Consider the following 13,624-nt stretch of genomic DNA (forward strand, 5'->3'; position numbering starts at 1 on the left):
CACACTTTAATGCATGCAAAACAATTAGCATGGGCCTGGAACAAAGAAAGCTATTACTATGCTATTATTACATTAGCTCAATGATAAAAGCCTCAAAACAAACACTTCCACAGTGGAAAATGAAACGAACTCCAGCTTTCCTATGGGCCTACACTTTACACAGGCCTCTGGCTCCTGTCAGAGAAATCTTGCTGTTGGAAAATCTGAGTCAGGTGTGCTAATAACATCCCACATTATGAAGAAATAAATCTCCCGGTTCTCACCTGAAACACAAGATTTGGCTTCAGGTAGGTATTAACTCTGTGCTACACTCTATCATCACGTACCTCTTGCACAGCCTATTTTGCTACTGTCAGCCACATTTAGAATATCAGAATTTGTGAGCTGGCAGGGACCTCCCTGGGCCTCAGTGCTACCTACCAAGACTTCTCTTTTTCTTCTCTCTACTCTCGTTTCTTGAATCCCCAGAGAACAAGGTTGTGTCTAGTAAATACTACAAGCTCAGTAAATATCTACTGAATGTGTAAATGACCTATGGGTCATGTAACCCATGTCTATCTCCTACTTTCCAGATAATGAGCCAGAGGTCAGTTAGAGCAATGACTGAAAAATCCCTTTTTGTAGTATTAATTCCTCTTGTAGCAGCAGTCCCCAGACTTTTTGGCCCCAGGGACCGGTGCTCTTATGAGAATCTAATGCCTGATGATCTGAGGTGGAGCTGAGGTGGTGATGCTAGCACTAGGGAGCGGCTGCAAATACAGATTAAGCTTCACTTGCTTGAGGCCGCTCACCTTCTGCTGTGTGGCCTGGGCCACTGACCATATGGGTCTGGGACCTGAGGGTTGGGGATCCCTGCCTTTGAGGGAAGAGTTGATTTCCTAAATAGACTGGGTCATAGAGGAAAACAGTTTTAAAACACATTTTTTAAAAGTGTATCTGTCCAAGTAGCTCCTGGCTTCACAAAATGAACTCTGATGATGACGTTAAGTGTCTACACCACAGATTTGACTAACAAGTGATGGAGAGATCTGAAAAAAATGATCAAAAGAAAATAAGAACCTGGATGAGTCTTAAGGAGGAGATTTTAAAAAGCACAATAGCAATGCTGAATTATTAAGTTCTAATTGAAGACTGGTGTGACCTGTGAGGGGGAGCAAATTACTTATGTTTCAGATTCATATGGCTCTTTTAGGCTTCATAGAACTTAATGCAGGATCAAGTCGCCTTTTGTTTTTACTTAACCTCAATTTTCTATCAAAGCAGATACAATGCCCAGGAAAGACTCAGGGCTAGGAGAACTGAAGTCCTTACCCTAACTTTAAGAGACCTCACATCAGGAAAAGCAGAGCTTGTATTCCCTATCTATGTAAAGACCATCTCCTTAAGAAAAATCTAAATCCTTTCACAAGAAATGGATTTTACTGATTTTTCTATTGTCTTTATGGTGCTAACTTTAATCTCCTCTGGGGCAACTTAAGTCAACTCTTTTCATTATATTCACTGGAGATGAAGAACGGCTGTCCCTTTCTCCCAAGGTAGTCCTGTATATGTTTCAAGAGTCAACTACTGAGGACATAAACTTCTTAAGGCTAACTTTTCCTAGATTTTTTAACTTTGTATGATATTGTGACTTTTATGATCAGATTCCTCCCAATCTTTTTCATAAGAAGTTGCATTGCACAGCAAACCAACCCGTGAATTCAGGGAAGCTAGTGTGAAAATATCTTTACCAGCAGGGTTCCTATGCTTGCCTCCTCAAACCCAACTTGTTTTTTAGCCCACAAATACCAAGAGCTGCCCAGCAATTACCTCACATTTCTGCCCTTTTCCTTGCTTTCTGTAGATTTTTTAGCTCTCCATGTATAGTTGTGCAATGGATACTAGGGCTCTATTTGTGATTTAAGTGATTTTCAATGAAACTCTTCAATTTAGCTATATAGTGCGCCTGTGCTCTATACCTGCCAGAGCCTTCTCATCTGTGTGGCCAACCTGGGTCATACTCAAGTTGTCCTGCTTCCCAGCATGGTCACTTTGCTAGTATTAAAGAGCCATGGAATAAGGCCTATGGGAAGATGACAATTTGTTACTTCATTGACCAGTTACTCTCTTTAGATCTCTCTAGATTTCACATCGCCTGAGGGGCAAGGCCATACCCATAAGCACAGGATACAAGCTTGACCTCATCTAGCTTTTATACATTCTCAGACTCACAGTCATACTTTTTCTCATCTGACCATTATCTGGCTACCCTGAGCATCTTATTCTCCATGACCCTGCCATGAAAATTCACACCACTGTCCCTTTATTTAGGCTTCCCCTTTGCCTCCAATGTCCTTCTTCTTATTTTCTATTCTTCAGGCCCACCTCAAATGTCCAACTGATGGGAAGTATTCCTGTCTGGAAGTATTCCAGACAGGTTGAGTCACTTCCCCCACACCCCACCGTGTTCCCAGAGAATGCTGTAGATACCTCTTATAGTTCTGATTGCAGAGAACTGCAATATTTTCGATGGGTCTCTCTGTTTCATTGCAAAGTTATTTTTTACATCTTCCTAAAAACAAAATCTATAATTTCTTTCACAGGAGTTCAAGAAATGAGTGAGTTATAGATACAGAGAACATTTTGAGGGTTGCTAGATGGGAGGGGGGGTTGAGATGGGTAAAAAAGGGGCAGGGATTAAGAAGTACAAATTGGTAATTACAAAACAGTCATGAGCATGTAAAATATAGCATAAGGAATATAGTCAATAATATTGTAATAACTATGTATGGTGTCAAATGGGTATTAGATGTACTGGGTGATCACTTCATAAGTTATATAAATGTCTAATCACTATCTTGTACACCTGAAACTAATATAATAGTGTATGCCAACTATAATTGAAAATAAATTATTTTTAAAAAGAAATGAATGAGTTAAATAAACATGTACATGATTCTTCAAACAGAGTAATTATATAGCTCTGAGAATCAGGATCTGGATCATACTTGCTTATTTAACTCTGGGTTAGGGAAGATAGAACTAGAAAAATAAGAGAAAAACAAGCTGACCATTACCCAATCAAGAGTAAGAAACATGGTGTACCTGATAGACCATTATACTAACAGTTTCTTCTTTTTTCTGCTCTGTAGATCCTTGACTCTGCAATAGATTTCGTACTGTTTCTTCCATCCTGAAAAAAACAAAAAAATAAAAATAAATTTTTAAAGAAGGTTTCCTATTAACATGAGTCTGTTCTAGTTAGTAGAAATCATTCTTCAATGTATATTTCCTAAGCTTAAACCTGAAAATTTCTTTTCTCTTCTCTTGCCTTCATCCCCTATATCAAGAGTCTGTCATAAAGTCCTTTAAAATCATTTTTCAGAATGTCTCTGGGTTCTCTCTTTCTTTTTACCACTTAGGTCCCTGTTTTTGTACTCATGAAAACATCTCCCAATATCCTTCTCCATTTTCAATTGTTCCCTTTTAATTTGACGCAGTGTCACCACATTAATCTTCTTGATACCACTTTGATTTTTTAAAATCAATTCCCAAAGTTGACAAATATCACATGAATGTATTTTCACCATATACTGTGAAGTCTTCCCATGGTGGTCTTCTCATGCCAGCACACGGAGATCTACTTTATTCTTTTTAGCTATTTCTCTGTATTTCACCATGTGACTAATGTGACACCATAAATTATTTAACTATTCTCCTGCTGACGGAATTGAAATTACTTCAAATATTTTGCTATTTCAAACAATAAATATCTTTATACACGTCTTAGTACGTATTTATGAATATTTCTATAGTTATAACAGATATTGTATGTTATGATCCTATTTTGTTTTAAATAACCATACTACCTCTGAATTGCCCAAAAGTAAAGAGTGAAACAAACACACCCTTTTCCATTTCCAGACGTTGTCTTATGCTATGACTACTTCTTAGAATGCCAACACCCTCTTTATATTCTCAAATCCCACCCATCTTTCAAAACCCAACTCAAGTTGCACTTCCTAAGAGATTTCTTCAGTGGTCTCCCATGTCTTTGAATTTGTACAGCCTTATACTTTAAATCATTCATTCTATAACTTAAAAATAAAACGACACTTTAAATGCTCAAATATTTCATATATTCTTATCTTGTCTTCTGAAGTAAATTACTATATTTGGTATAGAAACATGTCACATATTATGTGTCTCCCTTAATTATGCATGAAGTAGGTATTTGATAGACATTGTTATATGAATCCTTTGTTACTTTATTTTAAAAAATATTAACTACTTACTCTGTGCCAGGCATTCATTATGTATATTTGAACTGTGTTTGAATGACCTTGTCCTCGGGGCCCATCCATGAGGATTCATGGACCAGAACTCTGAAAGCAGAACACCTGAACTAAATGCACTGAACACAATGCTCCCTGGGCCAAAAACTGAGCTCACTGTCTCACAGTTTCATGCTGAAGCACGTTTTTTTTGTTTTTGTTTTTTTTGGTGACTCTGTATGATACTATTTTCAGAGAGAAAGCAGGCTGGTCCAGCTTCTCTCTCTTACTTAAAGTTTCTAGCATGGCAAATTAAGGGCTCTAGGATGACCATGAATTCCCTGAAGTGGCACGTAACCAAGGCAGTGTAGTTCACAATGCCACCGTTTCTAATATGGCATACAATTATCTAGCAGCAGAGTGAGGAATTAGTTTGCAAACAAAATTGTCCAGTCGAGGAAATTCTGCCTTTACAGGGAATAGCACCGCAACCCATTAAGGACTTCAAGAAGACAGTAGACACCAATGATGAGTGCTCAGAGAATGATGTGTGACCACACATTTATGCAAACCACCTCTTCTTGTGTCCAGCCAGGAAAAAAAAAAAATCTGTTTCCTGTATTTTCACAGATCTTATGTTATTAATGGTAGCAACTCAAAATTATATAGTACTGTGAGCTTGTCAAAGAACTCTCTCATCTATTTGTCATTATAATGTACTTTTAAAATATCATTATATCTACGTGGTAGATGAGAAAGCCGAGGCAACAGAAAGGTTAAATGGCTTACTTACAGGATCATAGTTAGTTGGATAGGGAGTTAGGATTAAACCATTTTTATTGACTGTAAAAACAGCCGCCGCTTTCCCCTAGGCTTTATTTCCATGCAGGGAAGTATTTTAATTGAAGAAGAGTCTCAGCTCCTAATTAGGAGTTATCTTGGTGAACACTTATTGGCTGCTGAGCCCAAGAAGGCACAATATTTTTTCTGACTTGAAGAAAGCTTAACATCTGGTGGAAGAGACAAACTAAGTTTATGTGAAAAAAAATAAGGGTGAATAAGTCATAAATTCTGAAATAAAAACTGATCAGAGCCAATCTCTAATACTTTATGTCGCTGTATGTAAACAGAAATGATCTCTTGAACGGTAGTAGATTTTTCATGATGTGTGCCAAATCTATCATAGATAGGAAAAGTAATGATAAACAGTGATGGTTTACCCAAGGTCACTCAGGTTATGTATGACAGATCAGGAACTAACCCCTGGTTTTCTGAATATTAGTCTACTTTCTTTCTACCTTAGCACAGAGGCTGGAGTTCTTTCTTATTTCAATCCTTATTTCATTCATTTATAAAGATTTGGCATAAATGTGTCCTAATAGTTAGAACTCAGTTAAAATTAAAATTGTCTTTTAAAAAAATAAGTTAAAGTACAATTTCTCTCTATGCATATCTTGCTGAATTATCTCTTCCGTATAATTAAAAGTTCTATGCACAGATTGCTGGATCAAAAAGAAAAAAATATCTATTCACCTTTCCTATATTTTTCTTGTTTTTTTTTTTTTTAAAGGAAAATAAGAGGTGGACAGGAAGTTGTTAAAACAGAATCTCAAGCATCCCAGACTTACAGTAATATTGTGAGCACATTTCTGGCACTACTTTATGATGAATTAAAATCAATTACATTTCTAAGCTACAATTTGGAACAGAGTTTCAGGGACCAATCTCAACTCCTGGTAAAAAATTAAGTTGTCTGATCTTTTCATAACCTTTATGAATCTGGTCGGAGAGACAATATTTTGAACCTGATGAGAATATAACATTATTTATTTCCTGATGACATCCTCTTTTTTTTTTAAATTCTCATTTACCAAACTTCTCTATTTTCCAGAAAATCAAAGACTATGAGGCATCATCCATTGGCGTTCGAATGCCCAATGACATTTTACTTCATTTTATTATTTTGATAGCTGAGGTCTATGCATTACCAGTCTGCACACAGAATAATTTTTATCATGTTTCCCAAATGTGATTAGAAATAAGCCAATTCTTTTCCTTAGGTCAGGTGTCGGCAAAGGTTTTTTTTTAAGTTGCTGACTGGCACAATTTATCTTTAAACACTGACCTTAATCAAAGTCTTCTAGTTCCTTTTTTTTTCTTCTGTCTGACCTAAGTCTAAATCCTTTCTTCTAAATACTGATCAAGTAGCTAATATAACTAAAAATATACAGGCCAAAAATTTTTAAAGTATATTTATATTTAGTGAAATATAATGAGGTTTAATGAATAATAAACTATTTTTAAAAAAGTTAAGACCTACACAAGTCAGAAAAAATAAAATTCATATGCAAACAGTGTATTTCAGGTTAAAATAAAATTCATATGCAAACAGTATATTTCAGGTATGTATATATATATATATATAAATCTAGCTATTTTATTTCATTAAAAATAGATTCCATGTTTTAAGGTACATATCATTTAATTAATAAATTCCTAAAATAGTATTTCTTCTGGGGGAAGATAAAAACCCAAACAAAGATAATTTTTGCTTAAAAAGGGCACTAACTTAAAGTTAGGAAAATAGGGCATTAAATAAGAACATATGAACAACAACAAAAACAATTCAAAACCGCACAAGAGCAGGACTAGTGAGGCTTTGTACTGAAAGTCTCGCCCTGAGCCCAGGCACCCGTCTTTGTCAGGAACCCCTATTTAAAGTACAGATCACTGGGGTACTTGTCATTGGACCTAATGTCCCATAGAGAAGGTCTCTCTAGACACCAAAGGAAGATCATTCTAGAAGTAAATGTTAAAAGATAGTGGTTTCCTGAATCCTTTCAAGGCAAGAAATCACCTAATCATTCAGGGACTGATACGATCAGATTTCTTTACATTCGGAGAATATGATTTGGGTCCCAAAGACGTTGACTTATTCAGTAAAGAAAGTACAATTAGGAAACATGATCCTTAGGAGCTGTTTCTTCTAACAGCATGTAAAAGAATGCGGACTTTTCCACAGCCCGTCCTTTCTCTATAGATCTAGCCTTCTATTTTGCCACTCTAGGAAATCATCAGAACATCAGACTAAAGTGTCCTTTGACACCATCTATCATCAGATATTCAGTTTAGCATAACTTTATTTTTGACAGAAATAGAACAAAATAATTATAAAACAAGAAGCTACCTTCCCCAACTCAAATTGGTATCTGATGGACTCTTCAACTGAAAGCTGAACTGAGTTATATTTTTTAAGAAATATTTTAATGTTATTTGCTGATTAATAATATAAATTGATAATAAAATTAACAATAAAATTGCTCAATATTCCCATACACTTTCTTATATGGGAGGCTGCAAGACCATAACTCATCCACTTCTGCTAAAAGTGCACACCATATTCTGTTTTATTCACCTATACTGTGAAGTTTGTCGAGAGCTGTTGCTGTGAATTGCAAATTGCTTTTCCTTGTGTTTCTCTGGATTTGATTCCCAATCTTCCCACTTTGCAAAAGTGTGTCGACTTAACTAAGAGTGCTACCATGATTAAACTTCATCTTAAGAACATGAAGAGTAGGACTGGGGTTAAAATAGAAAGTTAGTATTGGGGCTTGAGTCACTGCAGCACCTCTCCTTCACCTCAGCCTCCTCCCCATGAAAGCACGGTGTGATGTGACCGCATATAGAGGACACTACTCATCCTGGAAAGTCAATGGCCATTTGAGGACAAGCATACTTCCTGTATCTGCTGGGAAAATGAAGAGTTACAATAAAATACTAGCTGTCTTTCACTGGATGCCTATTAGAAAGGTTAAAAAAGTTTAAGCACACTACAACTGGATTATTTAGAAAAAATACTGATTTATTTATTTTTTATATAACTAAACTCACCTTCTTCTTGAGCCTTATATACTGACTAGCATTAACTTTTGTCTCAAATTTGAGTTTAAATGTTAGACTTAGTCTAGCTTGATGGATTTTTAATGGATTTTAAAATCCATTGAGAAACAGGTGTCTATCGATAAGAGAATACACAACCGTTATATATTTCTTACACTGGAATACTATTCAGCAATCAAAAGGAATAAGTTAATAATTGCGATGATATATAATAATCTCAAAAACACTACACCTAGTGAAAGGAGCCATACACAAAAGACTAAATACTATGATTCCATTATATATATTTTAGTACAGGAAAAATTAATCTCTGATGGAAATTTTAAGAACAGTGATTTCCTAGGAGGCAGAGATAAGGCAGAGATAGGCTGGGAAAGAACACAAGAAACTTTCTGGGAGATGATCATGCCCTATATCTCAGATCTTTATAGAGGCTTGTATTGCACAGATGTATGCATTTGCTTAAATTCATCCAAAGCTACATTTAAGATCTATGTATTTCATTGTTTCTAAATTTTACTTTGAAAGAAAAAGAATTGTAAAAAATTTTGGAACTTTAGTTAATGATATTCATGTTCAAGTATGTACATAATTTGGGATAAATTGTATTGATGCCTGCAACTTACTTTGAAATACCTCAAAAATTAGATTGATAGATGGAGAGAGAGAGGGCGAGATGGCTATATGGCTAGATATGTAAATATCATATAAGCAAGTATAGTAAATATGAGTGGTAGAATCTAGTTGGTGGGTATATGATGCTCATTGTAAAATTAAAATTTGTTTAACTTCTCTGTATGTTTCAATTTTTATTATAACTAATTGTTGACAAAGTGTTTTTTTTTTATTTATTTTTATTTTATTTTTGTAGACCATTTATCTCCTGGATAAAAGTGTTTAGCATCTCAGAAGAGGAGTTCACTGCTTCTTTTCTATAGAAAGTTCCTAGTCATATGCATATCTGGTTGGGTGGATCATGGTCTTTGTAGAGTAGGGAGATATAAGATGGTGCCATCTTATATCTGGACAAAAGTCCATTGTCTCCAGGTTTGTTGCGGGCCCTTATGGCTCTAGGTCTGAAGGTCCTTAGGTTATTCCAAGTCTGTTCATTCTACTTGGTCACAGCTTTGTGGTACGTTTAGCACTTTGATTGACCTTCACTTTAGCCTCTGCTGGCTGCAGTGCCCTAAATCTCAGGTGCCACTTCCACCAAGCATGCTGATCTGGCAGTCTGTCTCCAGACGTTCCTGTAAGGGTGCTCTTGCTGCACCACAGCAGGTCTCAAAGTAGGCCCACTGGCCTCCAGTTGGCTTCTAAACCACACAGAACGAGGGCAGCCTGGAAAGATAAAACCCAGGGCCTCTTTTACACATAAGCGTAGTGGACCATCAAGCGGACATGGCCATGCCCCATTTGATGTGTGGGCATACAGAGACTTGGTCCTTTTCTAAAATATTAGAGAAGAAGCAGAGATATATAAACACCCATCGGTCTTCCATGTAATCTACCATATAAAGTACTAGTTTCACTCTTCTTTTCCTTCATCCTTTTTCTGGGTATCTGCAGCCTTCTCATTTCTTCTCAATATCATGTCTGGCTCCTTTCTAACTCCAATCTCTTGGCTAAGTTCATTTATGTTATTTACAAAGGTGAATTGAAGTATTTTCCCTACACACCGAGAAAGCACTATGATCTGGGCCATCTAGACTTGCTTGGTCTTTCACATACTAAAGGAGGGAGAATGAAGGAATCTGGGTAATCTTTATTTAAAACGACAGCATCTGCACAAGATCTCATCTTATTGTTTAATCCTTTTTTTGTAGAATTTGCATATTTCTACCTTCATTCTCTTTGAATTCCTAAAGAAAACTAGAGAAAATCTCTAGAATTCAGAATGACAAAATAGAAAATCACTTAGATTTTAAATATGTATTTATATATTACTTTGTTACAACTACTCCATGGCAAGCACTGTTTGACTTAATCCTTACAAGTCTACAGGGTGGGTACTACTATCTGCATTTTTATTTTTATTTATTTACATATATATTCATTCATTTATTAATTAATTAAAAATGAAGAAGTCGAGGTCCCATGAGAATAAGGAACTCATTCCAGGTCATACTCCTCATAATGGTAGAATTTACACTGGAAGCAGTATTTGATTCCAAAACTTGAAATATTTTTCTACTGTGCCAAAACAGCATTCAAGCAGATATTTAAACCATGCTAGTGTTTACTTGGTGGGGTATGAGCATTTTCTGCCATTTCGTTAATAATGTGTCAATATCTCGATCAGTGGGTTCTTGTTACTTGCAAATGTTCTGTACTTGAATTCAAGCTTTCTCCCAATTAGATTAAGTTTCTTCTAAACCCAGGTTCACACACAGTGATACATTTTAACATCTGTTATTTTTAGTACAGTTTTTATTATAACCTATAGTCCAAATAAATACCTGTCGAAGCATTCAATACTAGCTATTCATGGAAAAATATACTCTACCCTCAGGACACTCTCCATTCCAACCAAATGCCATAGAAAACACTAGCCAACACTTGACCTCTTCTTTCCGTAAGGGAAAAACCCTCCTTTTGTGCTTTCTTAGCACTCTAAGCTCTTCTCCAAGGTAGCATCATAGCACCTTGTTAGCAATTTAATTTTCTTGAGGTCAGTGACTGTGCCTTATTGTTTATCTTATCTCTAGCAACTAAGCATAGCTTCTGTTACTGAGTAGGTAGTCAGCAAATTATTTTTCAGTAAATGAATGAAGCTAATAGTTTCTTTTTTTTTTCCACTCATTCCCTGGCGCCTTCCATTTTCACTTCCCCACAGACCTACATGTAGATCTAATTGTTCAGAGAGAAGTAGTGATAAATGAAAGATGCCAAGGAGCTAAGTCTTGAGCTGTGACACATGGAGCTAAGATGCAGGGCTCCTAGTCATTAGTAAAACAAACCAAATATCTTCCAGATATAACTCCATGCTCTTTCTGTCACATCAGATATACAGTCCACAGTCCATATGTTTTATCTGCAGCTAATTAGCTTAGTTAGTTAGAACAATATCCTAATGAGGCCAGGGTTCTAGATGCAATCTCTAGCTTGGACACCCGTTACTACCACCAGACTCCTGGCAGTCTAATCTCTTCCAAGATAGCCTACTGCTCTACTGCTGGGGGAGAGAGGATTTCATCATCTTAATAAAGAAAATATTTTGCATTTAAGAGCAAATATTTAAGAGCAAAAATCATTTGCTCTTAAATTTATTTTTTTCCATTCTAATTTTATTGTTTTCCTGAGAAATCCATCTTTTCTATCCATTTTAATTGCAGTGCAAAGCATTCCTCAAGTTCGGGAGTGAAAAGAAAAGTTGACTAATTTTCAATTCCAAGAGAAACTGTTCATGTGGAAACTTTGCTGGTTTAGAGCTGGGTTCTACCCAACTGCGCCAACTTGTTTCCTTAGAAAATGAGAGTTTCTTCACTTAGAAGCTAGCACATCTAAGCATGTAAGCAGGGACAATCCCCAGGTCGGCTGTAACTGTGCTGTTCTTAACCCAATCTCTGCTGATCCTCACTGTAACAGTTAGGAACAGTAAATCTACAGTGAAGATAACTGAAAACTAAGCCAAAACTGAAAGTCACTCTGGATAAATGTCAAAGGGCTGGAATTTGTTATTTCTTTCCTAGATGATATATATTTTTAATTCGGCACAAATTTTGCAAGAATAATACCACTGCCCAGAAACCATGGGGCTCTAATTCACTCATGGGGATGCCATACCATTCATAAACAGATTGAAAGGTGCTAGTCCAATTTGAATTATTGCATCCCTCCAGAGCCATCTGTATGTGAGCAGAAAGCAACATAAATTTTCTCAGAGGCAGGCTTGTGCTGATCTTGCATGGGAAGCTCACTGCACGGAGAGAGGCCGATTTGGTGAGGGCAAGGAAGCAAGCAGAGATATGCATTCAGACAAGCTCCATTTTCCACATGGAGTTGAGGGGAATCCCCTGAATGTTAACAAGTAAATCTCAAGGTTTTTTTGCTCAACAATGGCAGAAAACAAAATTGCATTTATGGATTCATGTGTTTGTAGCATTAGAAGGGAAGGCAGGGGTGGGAAAGAGAAGGAGAGAATACCCCATGTGTGCCAGTGACTGTCAGGAAATATACTTCGCTAGCTTTCATGATCTTGGTTAACACTCTGAAAACAGGGTTGATATTCTATCCCAAGAATCGACGCAATGTCTACAAAATGGGTTACTTCTATCAATCAATGGAATAGGTTTTTAATTAATACTATAGTTACTAATTATGTGATTATTAATTTTATTAACATAAAATAGTTAATAGTTCATATAATCACCCATGTCCAGTCTCATGAGCTCATCTACTTAACATTAAAATCTCCTCTTGTAATGTGTCCTGACAGAATTCTTCAAAATAATGAATTTCCACAAATAAACCAGGCTTTAGTTCTGTTTTATAATTTATTTTCTCACATAGTCTGAAGCACAAATGTTCTTTGAGTCTAATAATGCTCAAAAGAACTTTGAATTGCCAAGACAACTACTTTTAATATAAATGTATTTATGATTGGGGGAATAGATCTTTATAGCTCAGTATCACAGTTGGAGAAACCTTGAAGTTACCAGATAGCTCACTTTATTATTGGCTCTCAATATTTATTCTTATTGGCCACTGTTGATAGGAATAATAAAAATATTTTAATATATCATGAGAATACACATTAAATTTTAATTAGAGGCTGTTCTGTTCTAGAAAACTAATGTTACAACTTGGAGCCTCGTTTTCTCATTTTTTAAAATGAGAATTTTATAATTTTATCTTGATCAAGAAAAAGTAAAGTATGGACTGGATAATCACGATTTCTTTCTAAATATGCACTATGCTTTTGCAAATTTAAATCCAGCAATGTAATGATGCTAGATACTCAAAGTGAGGTACACCAGACTCTGTAGCTTCATGGATGCCAACAGAGTATTCTTCACTGGGCCCACTCTTTAATTCACATGCTTCTTATATCGTTTGAGCCACAATATTTCAGAATGGCCTCTTTTAAGCAAGCAGGTACTGCAAACCACAGCATATCCAGAAAAGTGATGTTAATAAATTCTCTCCCAGACTCAACTCTGTAGCCACAGTACAGTTGGTATATCTCAGTCTCCTGTACTCTCTAAAGAGGCATCAGTGGGCCAGGGAGGAGATGTTATTATCAGCTATGTCACTTAGGACAAATCATTTATATTTTTTAAGCCTCATTTTCCTTATCTGTAAAATGAATATATCACGCCAGTTCTACTTACCACAGTGAGATGTTATGAGAATGCAAAGATATGGAATGCAAAATGTTATATAAGTTGGTACTTATTTTTATTATGGCTTTAAAGATAGTTCTTTCAGAAGTCAAGGCTCTCTGAGTTGTCAGTCTTTTGGTGGTGCTATGA

General features: G+C 36.0%; 1 protein-coding gene across 1 annotated transcript in view; it reads right to left on the reverse strand.

Moving 5' to 3' along the window:
* Window positions 1-13,624, reverse strand: part of NCKAP5 (NCK associated protein 5) — a 744,993-nt gene that overhangs the window by 254,239 nt on the left and 477,130 nt on the right. Inside the window, 1 exon segment of the mRNA XM_039874581.1 lies at window positions 3,085-3,172. Coding sequence (XP_039730515.1) covers window positions 3,085-3,172 — 88 coding nt within the window.

Source organism: Pteropus medius, unplaced genomic scaffold, assembly GCF_902729225.1.
Source record: "Pteropus medius unplaced genomic scaffold, Ma_sr-lr_union100, whole genome shotgun sequence".
NCBI lineage: Eukaryota > Metazoa > Chordata > Mammalia > Chiroptera > Pteropodidae > Pteropus > Pteropus medius.